General features: G+C 40.1%; 2 protein-coding genes across 8 annotated transcripts in view; one reads left to right on the forward strand and one right to left on the reverse strand.

Annotated features, from left to right (window-relative positions):
- The first annotated feature begins 1,761 nt into the window (after window positions 1-1,761).
- lpar2a (lysophosphatidic acid receptor 2a) lies at window positions 1,762-11,664 on the forward strand. The gene is made up of 4 exons (XM_031312563.2): window positions 1,762-1,979; window positions 6,635-7,387; window positions 8,056-8,318; window positions 10,942-11,664. The coding sequence occupies exons 2-4, from the start codon at window positions 6,637-6,639 to the stop codon at window positions 11,002-11,004; spliced, it is 1,077 nt and encodes a 358-aa protein (XP_031168423.1). The 5' UTR covers window positions 1,762-1,979; window positions 6,635-6,636; the 3' UTR covers window positions 11,005-11,664.
- The window catches only part of pbx4 (pre-B-cell leukemia transcription factor 4), a 30,854-nt gene continuing 22,333 nt past the window's right edge, over window positions 11,431-19,951 (reverse strand). For 2 of the 7 annotated variants that reach the window (XM_035997102.1, XM_035997105.1), the window contains 3 exons: window positions 16,697-16,800; window positions 15,601-15,687; window positions 11,431-14,886 (listed from right to left, as the gene is read on the reverse strand). In XM_035997102.1, the coding sequence (XP_035852995.1) occupies window positions 14,797-14,886; window positions 15,601-15,687; window positions 16,697-16,800 (281 nt within the window). In that variant the 3' untranslated portion in view covers window positions 11,431-14,796. Of the gene's footprint in view, window positions 14,914-15,600; window positions 15,688-16,696; window positions 16,801-19,951 lie in introns of all 7 variants that reach the window. The other 5 variants (XM_035997106.1, XM_031312543.2, XM_035997103.1 and 2 more) reach the window with 4 other exon arrangements.

The raw sequence follows: 19,951 nt of genomic DNA on the forward strand, positions 1-19,951 counted from the left end.
GGCATGACCGAAAGAAGAGATCCAGGGTACAAGCGGCCGAAATGGGTTTCCTCATGAGGGTGGCTGGCGTCTCCCTTAGAGATAGGGTGAGAAGCTCAGTCATCCGTGAGGAGCTCGGAGTAGAGCCGCTGCTCCTTCGCGTCGAAAGGAGCCAGTTGAGGTGGTTCGGGCATCTGGTAAGGATGCCCCCTGGGCGCCTCCCTAGGGAGGTGTTCCAGGCACATCCAGCTGGGAGGAGGCCTCGGGGAAGACCCAGGACTAGGTGGAGGGATTATATCTCCACCCTGGCCTCGGAACGCCTCCGGATCCCCCAGTCGGAGCTGGTTAATGTGGCTCGGGAAAGGGAAGTTTGGGGTCCCCTGCTGGAGCTGCTACCCCCACGCAGAGCCATTACTGTTACATTACAATTTCATTGATTTTCTAGCCTCCTCATCTCATCTACCCCGCTAACTCTCATTCTTTTCCAGTAGTGTGAAGACATAGAGTGGCATTGTAACATTTGCCTAGTTCCCAAACAGATGAAAATATGCTTCAGTTACATTTTGCAGGTTTATAATGCAAAATATAAAAACACAAACAATGGCATTGCTTGCAAGCACAAGTGTTGAACATCTAGTGTCTCTTTGCTTGTAGATGGTGCACATCAGCATGTCGACATCTGCAATTCCAATCTGCTGCTGCATTCTCTTCTTCGTGAATAAGATATTTAGACTGATCATTATTATTCTTTACGATTTTCATAGCTATGTTTTACAGCATGCAATGTGCGTTTCAACAAATTTGTCTGCTCATTGGATTGCTTAATTTTGAAGGTATTAGCCGGAAGTGCTAATGTTATGCCTGACTTTACCAAGACTGTAACAACAGTCTATGGACTTCACGCTAGTAACTGACCGGTGACCAGGGCACGTTCAATCTCAAAACGGTGTGCACCGTTTTGCTACGGTTTCCGTGTTGAACATGTTTTCTCGGAACGGTGTGCAACGGCTTTGAGATCTGTTTTCTCTCGTTTGGTGGGTGTGTCACAGGTGATACCGAATCAGCAGAGACGTGTCTGTAAACTCATGGTAATAAAAAGCACACAACAGTGTGTTCAACGCACCCCCGTTTCAGTTTAAAAAACCGTGTTGCTACGTTTTGTCGGGGCTGAACGTGGCCCTGATAGTGAAGCCTGCAACGGAATGGACTCCACAGTGGAGGTCTGCCGTTGTCTTAATACATCCATGGTCTGCAGCCAGTCACTCTTGGTAATTTCAAATAATAGCCAATAATATTAGTACTGTCGTGACTGAATACAGTTATTAATACCTCTAAAACAATTCAGTGTAATTATCGGTTTTATTGCCAATGAACGTAGAATTGATTCTCTCCCTCTATCAAAAGTCGCGTTTTGTTTTTATGTTCTGTTGCCTTCAGGTGTTCCTATATTACTAGGGACTAGTTCTGTTCAAGTTCCCAGTGAAAGCATTTTTTATTTTATTTTATTTAAGCCTTATTGTTACTGTTTTGGCGTCGTGATTACTTAACATTGTATTGCTTACTTCACTTGTAGCTCCGAGTATTTGAGATATAGAAACTAAATGGATATTTAGATTTTATTTCTATTATTTGGGAGCAATTATGTCTCCAATGCACTCACACAGAGCTAACTTCAAAAAGTGAGGAAAACACTTCCGCTTGAGCTGAAACTATTTGAGTAATAACATTTGATTAGGATTGTGAGAAAAATTCTCAAAAGCAAACTCTCGAGCGTATATGTTTTTCCCGATATTTCAGGTTGCAGTTGGAGGCAGCGCCGTTACCTGTCTATCTGTCGGGTCCAGCTGACCTGAGTGAGAATGATTCAGAAAGGCGTCGACTTGAACGGGCGGACAACAACAGGGAGAGCAGCTCAAAGACTTTGTCTGTAATTAAATGGCAGCTAGCAACTCCGGTGTCATGTGGGACCTGCCTGGATGGAGGAGACTCTAAAAACGGCGGTAGGTTTCAACTAATGTAACGTTTATTCTGTAGAAAATCTAAACAAAAATTTCCTCAACACAGGAGTTCACGTTTAAGAGAGATGAGTATCAGCAACACGTTTCACAGCAAGTTGAAACAGGTTTTTGACGCGCGCGCGCGCGCGTGTGTGTGTGTGTGTGTGTGTGTGTGTGTGTGTGTGTGTGTGTGTGTGTGTGTGTGTGTGTGTGTGTGTGTGTGTGCTTGTTTTACTATATTCGTGGGGTACAAAAACCGGGGAATACAGTATACTTGTGGGGTCTGCACAGCTTTGTGGGGCCCAAAATGCTGGAGCCCACAAGGTTAAAGGTCTGTTTGAGGGTTAAGACTTGGTTTTAGGATTAGGGTTAGAATTAGGTTATGGTTAGGGTGAGGGTAAGGGTTAAGGTTAGGCATTTAGTTGTGATGGTTAGGGTAAGGGGGAATGCATTATGTCAATGACGGGTCCCCACAAAGATAGTGAAACAAACGTGTGTGTGTGTGTGTGTGTGTGTGTGTGTGTGTGTGTGTGTGTGTGTGTGAGAGAGATCTGAGGGTTTCGTCTCTGAACTTGTGAATGGCATTTTTAACACTATTTTCTGACATTTAGATTAAAAAAATAATTCATACGAGTTAATTTATCTACCTGCTTTATTAAAGAATCCCTGGCACTGTTCAGTTAGGTTACTTTATTGTGTTAATGCTGATTCAGCAGCATTCACTATTGTATGTTCTTTTGTGCAGTATTCGGTCGCCTACTACTGCATAATTTCAGCTTCAAAAATCAAAATCTTCAGCTCTTTAAGGACATGTGCAAGTATTCAACTTTATTCTACCATATACTTTTTGAAATTTTAAAGGGTAACTACTGGGGGTTTTTTTCAACCTGGACCCTATTTTTTACGGTGGCCCTGAGAGGCCACTGCACAGCAACTTAAGTTGGACAACACAAGGGTTATGTACTTCCGCTTACTTTGTTGAGAATTGGTCTCTAAACCCTGTCTCTTGTAAAGTAAGTAAGTAAAGTTTATTTATAGAGCACATTTAAACACAGTTTAAAGGACAATTCCGGCGCAAAACGAACCTAGGGGTTATTAACTGATGTGTACCCACTCTGTCGCTCTCTGGGACATGTTTTCATGCTAATCGAATGAGTTTGGAGCTTTAACGGGGCTACCGTGGACCGCTGGTTAGCTTGAAATGCTAGTATTTGGGGCATGGGGACACTCAAATTAAATCGCTATTTAATACCACTAAAAAGGCTCGAAATATCACCACACTTTAACGTTAGCATAATTAGGGTCCCTAAATGTGAAACGAAGCATTGACAACGTTGTAAGTGTACAGATTATGTACAGTAAGTTTATTAAAATGATAGATTATAAAGACAGTCGCGTTCATGTTTACTTGCGGGGAGCCATCTTGGAAACCAGTCATGACTAGTCGAACTCCGTGCAACGTGGAATTCCCATACTGTCTATGGAGATTCCTCGTTGCAGCTGACCAAAATGCTGTACAAAAAAGCACTAAGGTGCTGTATTGACCCTTGTTTTGTCAACACAAGGGTTGTTTAAGAAAACACACGCAAATAGGTCACAACACGCAACAAAAAGAAAACACACGCAAATAAACCACAACATACAACAATAAGACACAGAGCAGACTCCCCAGACTGATTGACAGATTGAGCTTGGTCTGGTGATAGCCAAACTATCTAAGTGACTGATGGGAACAACAATCTTTGAAATTGGTTCAGTATTAAGCGAGATTGCTGCAGTCAGCAGTGGCAAAATGGGCTACAGTTAAGTTATTGGGCAATTGTCCAGCTTGTATTTACCTTCACAAAAGTGCTCGTTTTGCCACTGACAGGCTCAGATTAATATCCTAAGTGTACAACAACATTATGGAAAGCATTTCTAAGGAGGTCGACCTTTCTGTTAAAGAGTAAGATCTGTTAAAGCAACACGTAACTTTTAGCTGCAGCTGTAGTTCCAATGAGATAACCTGTAGGGGGACCGAAGCGGGAAAAGTTACATAGTGTTGCTTTAAGAAAGATTTTTTTTTTAACATAAAAACATCCGCAAAATCGCGTTTGCTTAACCCACCAGACTCCATGTAAATAAACAGTAATTTTAGCATCGTTAAATACACTTCATTCAAAGTCGACAGAAACAAAATGAAACTATGAAAAGCCGTTTTGGGTTGTCTTTCCACTTTTCTAACCATCACAACTGTAGTTTTGGTTGAAATAAACCCAGTTTACCGATTTACATGTGAAAATTACGATGGCTCGATACACGCTAAAAGTATTGCTTTTTTTAAATGGAGTCTGGTGGGTTTAGCGCTAGGGTACAGCGACTTCAGAGCTGTTTCTGGATAAACAAAAAAGGTCTCAAAGAGGTTTTAAAGGTCTATCTCTGAAGGGATCCTTTTCATAATGTTGCCAGACACTTAGAATATTAATCTGAGCCTGTCAGTGGCAAAACGAGCACTTTTGTGAAGGTAAATACAAGCTAGACAATTGCCCTATTAACTTACATTAGCTTGTTTCGCCGCTGCCGAATGCAGTGTTCTTGCTTAATACTGGACCAATGTCAAAGATTGTTGTTCCCACTTAGACACAAAAACATAGGAAAATAGAGTCCAGGTTGAAAAAATGCTATACTATGACTTTTCTTCGACGTACTATACTATGACTTTCATCACTTTATTCAACATACTATACTATGACTTTTAAAGGCTTTTTTGACATACTATACTGTGACTTTTTTCAAAGTACTATACTATGACTATGGCTCAGTGGTTAGCACTGCTCCAACAACCACCAGCAAATAGGAACCGCAGACTTTGACCCTTGGTTCAATCCCAGTCCGGGCTGGGCCTTTTTGGATTTTGCATGTTCTTCCAGACGTTTTGACATACTATAACTATGACTTTTTTAGACAAACTATACTATTACTTTTTATGACGTTTTTCGATATACTATACTATGACTTTTTTATCACTTTTTCAATATACTATACTGTGACTTTTTTTTCAACATACTATACTATGACTTTTTTTAACACTTTTTTGACATACTATACTATGCTGTTTTTTTTTTTAACTTATTATACTTTGACTTTTTCATCACTATTTTCAAGATACTATGCTATGACTTTTCGACATACTATACTATGAGATTTTTATCACTTTTTTCGTAGCCGGCATCACAAAGCTCTCTAGCAGCTTAAACAACTAACAACTGCTACTCGGCGTCATGGAGCTCATGTGACGCCAGGACCAGCCTGTGGTCTCCTAGTTTCATAAGCTATCTTTCGTTTTGGTGTGCATACATTTTCGTACAATATCATATGGACCCGTTCATGAGAATGCCTTGCATATCTATAAGTTAATGTGTCTGTCTGCTGTAAAGAAATAGTGGTGGAGATAGGCAAAACAGTTGAACCCCAATCATTTCTTACTCTTTATTTTGCATCCTTCATCCCTTTCCCACCTTTTTAACTATTTATACTGCTATAGCTGCTTTCCATGCTTGATCAAGTCTTATTTACGGATTCATACTCTATTCAAACCTTAAAATGTTCCACGTTTTATTCATTAGGAGTTTTATACAACTTGTGAATTATTTTCGTATTTTTTGAAAATATTGAACACAGCTGATTGAGATTTCCTAATATGACCCACCCATTTCCCATTATACCAACTCATTCATTACTCTTTCACTTACTTCTTTATTATTATATTGGTATTATTAGGCTTTTTTTAAGACGTTCTTATTAATCAAAACCATTTCCACTTTTACACGTTCCTACAACTTCACCTTCTACACATTTTAACCAGAAATTCAGTGTAGCGACAGCTTTTCAAAAAACCTTAAAATAGTCCACTTTTGTTTGATACATTATCGGTGTTATTCAACATTTCAATGAAATCTATACAAATTAAAACCATTCCCACTTTTCCAACTATTCTCACTATTTCACCTTCTTCTTCCACAATTATGCCAGCAATCCAGTTTAGCTTTAGCAATTTAGCTTTTCAGCATTCACAAGCATTTTCTGCAGGAAATGCATTTTCTAGTTTGTACCTGTAGATATCAACATCCATTATGAGACACAACTATGAAAACATACTAAAAACGCATACTATATACTACAAGTACTCAAGGTTCCACCAATCAGGACATATGAGAAACAAATATAAATCCTCACAGTAGCACATCTGTCTTTTGAAATAAGATGTGGATTATGTTCACAAGTTATGTTCACTCTCTGCTCTCAAGGATTATCTGTACAGTGTCCTGATCATACTGCCAACCACTGTGTTGAATTGATCAAGTTATGTGTTTACAGCAAGTGTCTCAAAATCCATAGTTCAGTATAATAATGTGTTTTCATTATAGCAAAAATGAGAGCTTGAGACTAAGTCTTATATTGCTATTTTTCAAGTTATTATAGCATTTGGTTTGTAAAAGTATGATCATTGATGAAAGGATGAAACTGTTATCAGACTCTTACACTTGGTGAATATTTAATGTGTAGCCTACTACATGGAAACCCTTATATTGAACAAATAAAGTACTGTACATTACCTGTTGTTGCACCTCTTGAAGACAACAGCCACATATTCTTACATTTGAGTTGTGTGTCTACAGTTATGGCCATGGAGAGCAGTGTGTGGAGTAACTGTGACTACAGCCACAATGTCACCTTCTTCTACAACTGGGTGGGTAAGAAGATCAACTTAGTGTGGACGCCGCGGGATTCTGTGGTAATCGGACTGGGCTTGACGGTATGTGTCATTGTAGTCCTAGCCAACCTGATGGTGATGGTGGCTATCTCCATGAACCATCGCTTCCACTTCCCCATCTACTATCTCCTGGGCAACATGGCAGCAGCTGACCTGTTTGCAGGTATCGCCTACGCCAACCTGATGTTGAACACAGGCCCCTGGACCAGCACGCTCACCAAGAAGCAGTGGTACATCCGCGGGGCTTTGATTGACATCAGCCTGACAGCCTCTGTGGCCAACCTTCTGGCTGTTGCCGTGGAGCGCCACCAGACCATCATCACCATGCAGCTGCACAGCAAGATGACCAAGCGGCGCGTGGTGCTGCTGATAGTCGGCATCTGGGCTGTAAGCATCATCATGGGCCTGGTGCCCTCAACGTTTTGGAACTGCGAGTGTGATCTGGAGGACTGCTCCACCGTCGCTCCTCTCTACAGCCGCCACTTCCTCATCTTCTGGGCAGCTCTCAACCTGCTTACTTTCTTCATCATGGTGGCCATGTACACTCGTATCTTTATCTATGTGAGATACCAGACCGGGAACGTGTCTCAGCACACCTCAGAGATGCGACACCGGCAGACTGTTGTCAACCTGATGAAAACTATCTCCATGGTTCTGGGTAAGAAGTTGTTTGCGTGCGACCATGCAAAGGTCAAGTTTGTAAGGTTTTGTTTTTAATTAACCACTAAAGTGTAAAGTCTAGTTTGTTGTTTTTATAAAATATTAGAGACATTCTTATTTCAGTTTTCTCAAAAAATACAAATAAATCTATCTGCTTATTAATCTACATTTTCTCATAAAGTAAGGTTTAATGGCTTCAACCAATTCACCTCATCACATATGAGGGGAAACTGAATTATTTTGTATTTTGAAGGTAATTATACTAAATGCACTTTAGTTCAGAGAGCTGTTGCATGTTAGATGCTTGCTAGCATCTACCTGCAGCCTCCCACTTCCCCACAAACCAGTTTTGCAGCTCTAGGATTGTTTCTTTGTCAGACCGTGTCTGATAACCACAGGCCAAGGGTTATGTGGAATTTCAAGTGTCACATTTCTCATCATAATCTGCGCCTTTGATTGCTCTAGTGACTCAAGGCAAATATGTGCTAACTGCCATTTAACCTTGATATTAATCAGAATCAGAATGAAGCAATGAAGGTACAAATATTGCCTAATATAGCTGCACTTTGAGAGAACTGGTGTCATATTACATGGCTGCTTTTTTTGGACACTTTGAGTTTGTTGTTGACTTTTTTCTGCCCTCAATAACAACCCACATCTCTGCAGGCGCCTTTGTAATCTGCTGGATGCCTGGCCTCGTGACTCTCTTACTGGACGGGCTGTTAGGTAAAGCCAGCCACGCCAACGCCTATGAGAAGTTCTGTTTGGCGATAGCAGAATGCAACTCTCTGGTCAATCCTATCATCTATACTCTGCGAGACAATGAGATGCGGAGGACGTTCAAGTGGATCTTGTGCTGCTTGAGTCGGAGAGGTGGCGACCAGCAGAGGGAGCTGTCACCTGATGAGATAGACTCCCCTCTGCCAGAGGTACAGTTATATTACAACCTGTGAAAGTTAAACTTTACACATAGACAGTATATAAACTGGACCAACGGATCCCGTTGCTCTGCACAGAGACCAGTGAAGGATATTAGAAGCACTTTTCCGGTGAGCGCTGAGCGTTACTGCGCAGCCTCCAACTGAGAGAGACAACGTAAATGTGACGTAAGCAACCTGTCTGAAAGTTGTAAGTCTTCTGGTAGCTGTGCCAAGAGAAATCTCAATCATTCCCAATCTTACAGAGACAGAGAGCGTAGGTATATGTAAGGAGATAACATAGGCACAGGCTAATTATTGCTAACTAAAATGCTAGTTAATTGTGATTAAACTTAAACAGCTAATATAAGTCAAAACCGCCTGCGAGCTTCTCTTGTACTATACGGTAATTCCTCTACTATGCGACAGTAAGTCGCGTGGTTATGACACAATTGTTAGCCTATTTCAAAGCCGGTCTACGGAAAGCCGTTCCACTCCCTATTAAGCCCCATTGTACCTACTTTGGTTGCAGTTCCACCAGAGTTCCACTGGGGGTGATCACGGTCCAGTGCAAAATGAATGGGACTCTATGGAGCTAGACGGCTAAATTTGTCTCTTTCGCCTGATTGTCGTTGAGAAATCTCAGATTTGATTGTAGTTTTTGCAAGTTCAGCATGGATTATAGGTCAAAAGTTGAATGAACGAGTACTTATGCCCTTTCGATTTGTTACAGGTTGAGTCGTCGTTGCCCATAACACGCTAGCATTCTGCTAATGAATGCTGATTGGTCAGTGAAGGACTGATTACGATCGGAGATCCCGCTTGACGGCATCCGAAGCAGAACCAGAATGCCAGAGTGAATATTTCGGCGTGGTCTTTAAAATATTAGCAAACCTCTTTCTAGCACGTGTATTGACAGGGAGAGCCTGACCTGTCAGCTGTGTTGTCGATGCCTTGAGAGAAAAAAGGAAGCGACTCAGAGCTTGCCGTAAAGCAGAATCTCTGGTCGTATATGTGTATGACGTCATTGACATTTTAAAAGGCTTTTTAGAACAAAAAAGTCACTTTAAAAAAATCTAACACCCAGCAGTGTGTATTTTCTTAGCCTCCCCTTTCAAATGCAACATTCAAATTACTAGACAAAAAATTATATCCTGAGAAAAGTGGATTTTGAGGGGTATAGCTCCATAGACTCCCATTCATTCTGCACTGGCCTGTGAGTGCCCCCTTTATGGAACTCTGGTTGAACTGCAACCAGTTCAGAAGCCGGAAGTAACGAGAGAGTGGAACTTCTTCCCATATTAGAAATTCTTTGCTTATTTTTACAAAAATGTCTGCTACGGAGCCATAACGTGAGGTACAAGGTAATGGAATAGTCTTTACACGCTTCAGATGTAAAGTTATTCGCTGTCAAAGTGAAGCCACTTTGACAGCGAATAACTTTACATCTGAAGCGTTTAAAGACTTTATTTGTCCATTGTTTATTTCTAAAGAAACACGATAATGTATAAAAGGCTCCATTACCTTGTACCTCACGTTATGGCTCCGTAGCAGATGTTTTTGTAAAAATAGGCTAACGATTGTGTCATAACCACATGACTTACTGTCGCATAGTAGAGGAATTACTGTATAGTACAGGAGAAGCGCGCAGGCAGTTTCATCTCACGTTAGCTGTTTAAGTGTAATTACTAATGTTAACTAGCATTTAGTTAGCAATAATTAGCCTGTGCCTATGTTATCTCCTTACATATACCTACGCTCTCCGTCTCTGCAAGATTGGGAATGATTGAGATTTCTCTTGGCACAGCTACCAGAAGACTTAGAACTTTCAGACTAACGAGAATGCTCACGGCACATTTACGTCGTCTCTCTCAGTTGGAGGCTGCGCAGTAACCATAGCCATCACCAGAAAAGTGCTTCTAACGGCCTTCACTGGTCTCCGCCCAGAGCAACGGGATCTGTTGGTCCATTCTTATATACAGTCTATGGGCTTACCCCCTTGACTTTACACCCTTTAAAGCAACACCAAAGCACTTTTCCTCTTCGGCCCCCCTATAGGTTGGAAGCGGAATTGTCCATTGTAGTTACTTACGTCTCATTCGAACTACAGATCCACTACCCGATCTGGCAAACTTGCATAGTGCGGTTTTAGCCGATAGAGGGCCGCAAAGCAAATGCCGTTCACCCTGTTAGGAGTTGATGAACTACTGAAACGATTTTGGAAACATTATTTTAAGGTACAAAATAATCTTTGGTGTTGCTTTAAAGCACTTTAAAACAGTATTTACTCCATTTCTACCTGTGGTCTAGATTAACAACAAAAGGCCCATATTCTGATTATGTCTCTTCCATTAGTCCCTCACAGTGAGTCATGCAGGTTTTCACATACCACACCAATGCACATGCTGATTTTCAATCTAACATATCAGGTACCTGGCGCCACAAGGAACCAAGAAATTCCTCCTCTTGATTTCTTTGTTTCATTTTGTTAATCTTTGAGTCAAGACTACTTTTCTTATATAAAAGTGACTGGAGGGAAAACATTAAATAACTGAATGTTAAGGCATTGTTAGAAAATGGGATTGTGAAATTCAAAACATTTTTCTTTTTATGTCCAATTATGTTTTGTCTATAGGAAACTCTTGGCTGTGTCCCAAAATCAGAAGATCAGGCAGTCGGCATGGACACAAAACTATAAAGAAGACAGTTGGACAATGCCAGGGGTCTGATGGCTGTAGGCCTCCAATCTTAACCAAAATCTTGACTTTCATGGTCATCTAACCAGCCGACATTGTGTAAAGTTCATGGAGTCTTGTTTTTCTGCTGGAGGTCTGTCAACTTCTGCTAAATGACCTCTTCCTTGTTTGCATTTGTAAATTAAATGAAATATATATATATATATAGATATATAAATATGCATCTTTTGAAAAGGAGTTTATCCATGTTGGACAAATGCTTTTATTTCTCAGGATAGTGGTTTCCTCATTCTCGATGAGGCTGACAGATTCACATATTAATCATCAGATGGTGCAATCTCTCCTTTTATTACGTTTGACTATCACGAGAGCATTTGTGACAAATTATAAAATGAAACGCCTAAAATCTGAAATCAAATACTGAAAAATCACACTAAATCATTTTATTAATTTTCTAATAAGAACACTACAATTTGTCATATTCTTCCTTTTGTTTTACTCTTTCTAGAACAATTCTAAAGTTTGAGGTATAAAAGGAGTTCATACAGACTCAAGTCTGAAAACAGTGGGGGTTATATACAAGAGAAATGGAAAGACAGAGGTAGAGAGAGGGGTAAATACAAGGGAAAGAGGGGAGATACAAATATACTAATAAAAACAAAAATCAAAAAGGTTTAAGAAGCCATTTGGTGCTGTGGAAGTAATTTAGTCACTTGCAGAATCAAAACAATATTTAAACATGATCAACAGTAAAAATGAGTACAATTAAGTTGTGTATAGATTTGCAGATCTGTCTGACCATACAATGTTTACATTGATGTCTGTTTTTAGGCATGAATGATTTTGCTGTACTCATTATTTTTGAGGCAAGCAAAGTGTAGACCATCTGCTTAAATGTGAAGGGCTGCCTCTTCCTGTTTTAGGGTCACAAGAACTTTAACAATTTTAAATGTTGCCATTAAGTAGTCAGTTTTTCCTCAAAAAAAATTCAGTATTAACGTCCTCAGTTGTATGCACATACAGTGGTTGCATATTATCGCAATATTTTTGCATTAAAAAATTAACAAACGGGCAACATCGGCACCTGCACAATTTAACGGTCCATGTAAAAAAGGTTTCAAAACTCCTTTTGCCACAGAAAGTTCAGATTCTTAATGTAACAATTTGAGCATGTTTAAAAAAAAATTAGAATTAAATGAAGCACAAATGGTTGAATATTTGGAGAAGGTGGAAACTGAAAGGGAATCTGATGGGGAAGGGGGTCCATAAATCGGCAAAATACACCAAATGTCCATTGTAGAACCTCAATTGATACAATTGTCTTTCCACAGCACCAAATGTTACACATGTAAACCCTACATTGCCACCCGGTTATGTAACAAAAGACCTAAATAATATTCAAAATTGGTACAGAGTTATCGTGAATCCTGTGACACAAAGGCCAAATAAAACTGGCATTTCAACCAAACATCAAAGTTTATAAAAGAAAAAAGAAATACTGAAACATTACACAAACTGTACAGTGACATCCATTACAACAGGTAGAAAAGGGAGGGGGGGGGGGCATGATAATTTGGTGTGGCGATAACGTTATTCATAAGATAGTCATATGAACCGTGATGAGTAACAAAATGAGTAATTAGATGTGGGATATCACATGTGACCAGCTTATAAGCTCAAGTTTTGTTCTGTAACATAATGGTTTAACAAAGTCTTCTTGACTGACACATCTTTATAAGGCTTTACCTTACTATCAAAATGCTTTGTTATTCACATAACAGTTAATGTATAAAATAGTTCCAAAGAATGAAAATCCCCCCAAAACGTTGCAGGTTTGTCTTAAACACGAGTTAAGAGTTTTACTACACCCAGTGTTGCCTCTTTTTTGGTAACAGAGGAGAGAGAAGCCCTTGCCCAATTGGCCATAGAACTGAAAACAAAATAGTTGGTTTTACCAGAAGGTATTAAAGGATGGGTTAAGGGGAGAGCATACCTTATATGCTCACAATCAAATTACAGGTGTGATATGACAGTCCTTACTCCACAAACCCTCCCATGACGCCCCACAACAAAACCCCTAAAAATCAAATCAACTTGAGGCATGACAACACCACACAGAGAGACACAGATACAAATATAATTCCCTCCTTTCCTCGAACTGAAAAGGCGGCTGTGCACCAACGTTAGAGAGACACAGAGTAGCATTATTACATTGCTGAACGTGGTATTTTTGGTTTTGGTACAACGGAAGGTTGTAGTGTGTTGCCTCGGGCTCATAAGCTTAAATGTTTCAAGATGGGGAGGAGATCTCAGTTGAACCCCACCTGGTGTGTCATTGGCTGGCGGAAGCACCCAGTCTCTATAATGCTTACAAAGGTCAGAGGGCACCAGCCAGTTTGACTAAGACATCCCAAGAACACTGTACACACGCCCACACAGAGACACACACACATCATAGCAATACATGATGCACTTTTTCCTTTTTGGTCTGACTGTAATAATTATACCCTTTATTTTTTTTGTTAATAAAAACGAAGCTAAAAACTTGGAAGGTTAAATGAAAACAATATCACGCCTAGAATTCCTACATGCATGGAAGACAGTCACGTTTCTAAATTCTTGTCACGTTTGTCCCAATAACACATCAGTGCCCCACAATCTTTCCACTTGTCTCCTTAACATCATTTAAAAGCTTTATTGAGCTCATTTTTGGTGGTGGCTGGTGCATTCTTGGTGAAACAGCATTAGAAAATAGCCTACAATCAAATAAACTAGTGGACAGAAAGCAAGAAATAAAGTCTACAAGCCATCTACCAACACCCTCTATTGGTTAGCAACAAAAAGGGCTATTAGTTACATCCACTCAACCAAATATATTCTCCTCTCTCTGCCCTTTCCTCCTCCTCTTCTCACCAGCCCTATTATCACCTGTCCTGCCTGGTTTAGAACAGTGATCCCCTTAACTACCCTTTTACAGGTAGAGACACCCATTACAAGGATGCTAACTTTTGTGCTTGACACATCTTTTATGTCAGCTCTCTATGAAAACGACTGAAAAGTTGTGAGGTGGGTGTGTTATGGAAGGGGGGGTACATGCACATTTGTGCATATCTTAATTATTCACTTTGTTTAAATCTCCAACAGAATTAAACATCAAGCTATAAGGACTGGAAGATAACAGTGTCTTGTGTTGAGTTGGCAGAGGGTGATCTCAGAGGAACAGATGTGTTGACAACTACTGGGGCAGCACTTTGGTACGAGCAAGGTGAGCAGAGCTCTCTGGTGATGCGTATCAACAGTTTGGCTGTCAAATGCCAAGGCTTCAAGAGATACAGGCAATCACACACAGTTTTCCAAAGCAAAGGGTCGAGTGCAGAGGTCAACAGCACATGGACAAGCTGTGTGAGTACTGTGTGAAGTTAACGTGCATATACACATAATGTACAGACATCGTGATCATCTACACAGCTGGATCAGTGTTTGTTTTGTTTTTTTCAAAAAGTCCTTGATCGTATAGATGTTTTCTATCTGTGTCAGCATCAGTAAGCTCCATCCCTCATTTATTCTGAGTTAAGGAGCTTCTAGCATTGAAGTGGAGCTGTGGGGTGGAGGGAGAACTCCTCCTCTTGTTCGGCTGACCTGTGTTCCAGCACAGTGTGTGTTTATGAAATGTGAGCACAACCTTGTGTGGCTGTCTAGTTGAGAGACGAGGGAGCAGTGAAAAATGAAGACAGAGGATGGTAGTCAGAGCAGACCGCAGTGGGAATGAAGTGATGGCAGGGAGAGCCACCGAATCAGTTGGAGGTGTCGGAGTGGACGCTACCAGGAGGACCGGGAGGAGAGGTGACCGAGGGGGGGTTGGTGGTGTCCTGCCAGCTGTTAGCCTAAAAACAGTCAGGGAAGAGAGTATTCTGCATGAAGGAGTTTTATAATTAGTAGTCTACATCAGCTGTAATTGTGCTTACAAGCCAAATGATGCAGCTGTAAAATGGCTTACTGGTTGCAGACAAAAATGTATTCTAAGAACTACCCATCTGGTAAAACATGTATCAGCAGATAACATTTAGTGTGTTTTCATGCACTCAAGTAACCAGGTTACTTAAAGAAATCAGAATGTTTATGTGTATGTATACTTTGTACAGAAATTGGCTCTCGGGAGAAATCTCGCTGGGGAAATAGTTTTTTTCTAATCCAGTTCCCCGACTACAGAAACCAGATTTCTTTTCTTCTTTACAACATTATAAATGCCTAAAATTAATGTCTCCTCTTAAATAATTTACCAGCATGAAGCAGCTATTGGTTTATTGTCACATCCCAGAAAGCATTGATTTGGTGATTTGCAAGTTAAAGAAGTCTAGATAGGAAAAATTATAATCATTGATTTTCTGAACAGCTGTCCAACAGCAACTATTTCAATGCACAGTTAGAATATTCTTTACATTTAAAAACAATCATTAAAATGCTGTTTAAACAATTGTGTAACATAGATAATTCATTCCAAGCAAACTGAGCAGAGCATATTCTTGAAGTATCCTCGCTACTAACTGCAAACTTCTTCATCCGCTACACCACAAAAGGAGCTTTTAGTTGCTACTCACATCCAGGCGATGAGGGGTGTAGAGGCCACTACCAGACAGCTCCTCATAGCCGCCCGTCAGGTGTGTAGCACGGTGCAGGGTATCCACCTGTCAGAGACAAAACACAGCCACACATGTTTAGCACATTTAGACAACTAAACAGTTTTTTTTTTTTAACTAAACAACCACAAGATGAACAGAGGAGTGATGGCGTCCACAAAGCTCTACAGTATGCATCATAGCCAGTCTGTATTACTGAGTGCCTTTCTGCTAATGAACTCGTTTTAATAACAGCTGTTATGTGACCACTAAACATTGGGGCTCACCCATTAACTTCATCAGTCTATTTAACCACTTCTGCTCTAATTTCTTTCGTGAAATGAAAGACTGCAACTGAAGTCAAAAGCCAATCCTAAACCTTTGTTTGTTGTTTAATTCCGAGACTATTTAGTGCTTACCAGCAGAAATCTGTGGACTCCTCCAGAACAACAAAACTGGATATGTCGATTAACAGACAACAATCACAAGGACAGTTAAGTTTGAGGACATTTCTACATAAGGGGGTTAACATATGGAAAGACGGGATGGAGGAATGTGTGCAAAGGACAGAAAAAAAACAAGGACTAAAAAGGGAGGTAACTGTTGAAGGTACAGGACAACCTAGAGGTAGCGAAACGGACCATTAATCAGAGGGGTTGCAGGTTTAATCTGCAGATATTCCAACTCTATGTTGACAACTACACGAGTCTTAAAGGCCCTGATGTCCCTATGGTATCTGGGCTTTCCAGCCCTGGTGCAGGGGTTCTGTGCTGACGCTGACCCTGTGCTCTCTTTGGGTAGGACTATGTATATGTAACTATAGAGGGATATGCAACAACAAACTGACATTATTCCTTTTGATTGATGCCATAAATTCCTCAGGGCTCACTTTACAGAGCAAAGAAGGGTCAATTTGTGTATGTTTGTGTTGGGAGAGGAGTTGATAGGATCAAAGGTAAAGTCAGGACGGGATCTGAGAGGTCGAGGTCAAAAGGAGCTAGACTAAGGGTAGGTATCCAGGGATTCTGGGTAGGTTAACAGCATTGAGGTCAACTCTGCAGCTGTCCTCAGTGCATACCTGCGGCTGTAGAGAGGGGGCGATGTTGAGACCCTCCCCGTTGAGCGAACGCAGGCCGAGGTAGGCGTTGCCTGTGTGTGACAAACTGTATGACCCCGGTGACCCTGCAGGCAATATATATATATAGCCAATATCCAATCAGCCCAACCACAAGAGGTCACCATGGACATTGACCAAAAGAAGCTAATTCTAATAACCAGCTTCAATACGCAGGTCAATGTTCTCAGCCAGCTTATTCTAAAAAGATAAATTTTACAAGCATAATAGCCCAGCTTCTCATTAACATACATATCCGCTACACACAGCAACTGCTGAAATGTGTGTCAGTTGGAAAATAAAAGCATAAAATAAGAGGTGTATTTCCAAAATTCGCAATCACACATTTGGAGGACATGACGCATTTCACTTTGTGGACGTATAAAGTCTACTTCAAACAAACTGCTGCTTAGAATGCCTGATAATGACAGAAATGTTTCAACAGTAGGATTCATTGCTCGTGTTGTGGTCTGCTTTACCCCACTTGAATCCCTCTCTACATCAGAACATTCTTGTTGGAAACCGAAGGTTTTACTACAGTTTTAAAAAAATGGTGTAACATTCAGATTACATAGTTTCATGGCTTGAATAATTTGTATAACCAATGTGCAAAGTCAAATAGGTGGCTTGTGATGTACAATTTTATGTCTTATAGTGCAAATTTACATAAAAGGTACCCAGTGAATTGATGAAATTGATGTCTGCCCATAGAAGTTGCAGTCGTTTTGTATTTTAACACATTGCATACCCCATTAAAACAGAGGTCTTGATCTTTGGTCCAGAGCATCACAAAATACAGATTCAGTCCTCCCTGGGTTCACTTAAGGTGAACGTTAAGCCCGTGGCAAAGAATCTAGGGGTGACTTTTGATAGCCACTTATCATTTGAGCTGCATACGCAAAATATTACCCAAGCTTGCTTTTTATCAATTAAGAAATATTTCCAAGATTAGACACATGCTCATTCACAATGACAAAAAAAAAACATACATGCTTCGATATCATTACGTCTGGACTACTGTAACTCTCTTTTAACCTGTTTAAACTCCCACTCAGTCTCACAATTGCAACTTATCCAGAACTCAGCAGCCAGATTATTAACTAAGTCTAGGAGGTTCTGTCATATCATTCCAATCTTAGCATCACTGCACTGGTTGCCCATTAAGTTTGGAATACATTTTAAATTGTTATTAATTACATACAAAGTCGCCCCATTGTTCCAGATTACATTATCCCTTATAGCCCAGTCAAGCCCCTACAATCAGCTATTCCACCAACCAGACTGAAAACTAAGGGTGACCGTGCATGAATCTCGACTGGTAACGAAAGAGAAAATGGTTTATTTCGGACACCATCCAGTCTCTCGTACCTAGTATAACTTCTTATTTATAAAATGCGTTTTCTCTCACAGACAGCTTTGAGTTTAGTCACTAATAAAATACTTTAACAACCTGGCTGTCCAAAGTGGTCACCATTTATTTTGAGTACACTGGAGATAACCTACCTGGTCCATTCAGCTTCCTTAGCAAATTGGGGTTATTATATTATTACATATACATTATGTGCTGTGTGTTAAAAAAAAATGTTTAAAAATAAGAAAATGTACTACATAGATGCAAAGATTGAGGTAACACACACAACAAAAAGGAATTCATGAATGGGGACGATTTGAACAAAAAATTGGGCTGGGCAGTATATCGACTTTTTAGGTTATCAAACGAGATATGGGGTGAGACATTACCGTTTATATCAATATAGTTTGATGTTGCGTTACATAACCCATTTCTTCCTTGAAGTTGTGCCTGTGTTTGCATCTCTCCTCTCGCACTCCCTGGGCAACCCCGCCCCCACTAGCTTACAGGCTCTCCTGCAATAGCGCAGGTCCACACTGCTGACTTTTGCCTACATTTTTAATTGTAGCTGTATATTTTGTTAAACAGAGGAGTTGTAACAGTGTTTCCGCTAGTAATGTTCTGTTGTGGCGGCTGCTACGGCAAAAAACACTGAAGAACAGTAGTTACTGGATGTTAACTTTAACTTCATTACTATGAAGAGCAACTGAGACGGCACCTGGACGCGAGCGAAAGATGTGACCCATGACCAGATTATCATGGTTCATAAAATGCAGCGCAGTGACAATACAGACATTTCAGACATGAGACGTATGTAACGCAGATGATCTGCCGATACGCATTCAACCCACGCAGAAATGTACAATATCAATCGGCTTCATGATCAGAGAAAGTTTTTGTATCATTCACTTCAGTCCATCGCACACTCCCTCTCTCGTCTAAGAGCCCTCTCGCTTTTAATCAGTCTGTTACTTTTGTTGAAAACAACCAAAGGGCATTCTCAGAGATGGACCTTTTTTTATTTAATATAGGCTATGTATTTAATTATATTTCATTTACATGTGTTGCAGCTGTATATTTTCAAACAGAAACCCTATCTTTGCATTTTATTTTGATCAGTCTGTTTTAATAAAAGTGCTTGTGACATCTCACATTTGGCTTTAACTTACAACTGAACATTTAGCCCACTTCGTAGTAAATACCAAAATATCGCCATTCAGCCAAAAAATACAGAAATATGATTTTTGGTCCATATTGCCCAGCTCTAAAAGAAAATATGGCAGATGGACAGAAAGCACTTGAAGCAGACATCAGGTGAGTCCCTCTAATTGTAACTAATATCACATCACAACAGTTCAAAGTTATAAGGAAATGTTTGGAAATATATGTTAGAAAAGCATCTGACACACAAAATGGCACAAGATATCCAAGATACGGCAAATCTTGGCTAACAGACAACCAAAGACCACGGCTACCCACGCTGCACAATGCTCAGCTGTCTCGGATTTTATCATGACTAAGTGGTGTGCAGGACAATTTGTTAGGTCCGAGCAAGAGACAACTTGAAGTGTCAAACATTTAAAAAAAAACAAAAAAAATACATCTGTGATTAATTACTTGTAGGGATGAAGTTGAAAAACAAATATGGATAGGAAACAATACACTCAAATGCTTTATTGTAAAATAATGTAGAGTAACTAGGCCACCCTAGAAACAATACTGCATATTATTGTCCAGATTTTAGAATCTTTCATTTTCTTCTTTGTTAGATTTAGAATCCTTTATTTGATACCATTAATGAAAAGACAAATTATGCAGCCAAATGTAAAAATGGGCAATACTCTTAACAGCTGGCTTGTTGCAGCAGT

This window comes from Sander lucioperca, chromosome 21 (assembly GCF_008315115.2).
Source record: "Sander lucioperca isolate FBNREF2018 chromosome 21, SLUC_FBN_1.2, whole genome shotgun sequence".
Classification (NCBI taxonomy): Eukaryota; Metazoa; Chordata; class Actinopteri; order Perciformes; family Percidae; genus Sander; species Sander lucioperca.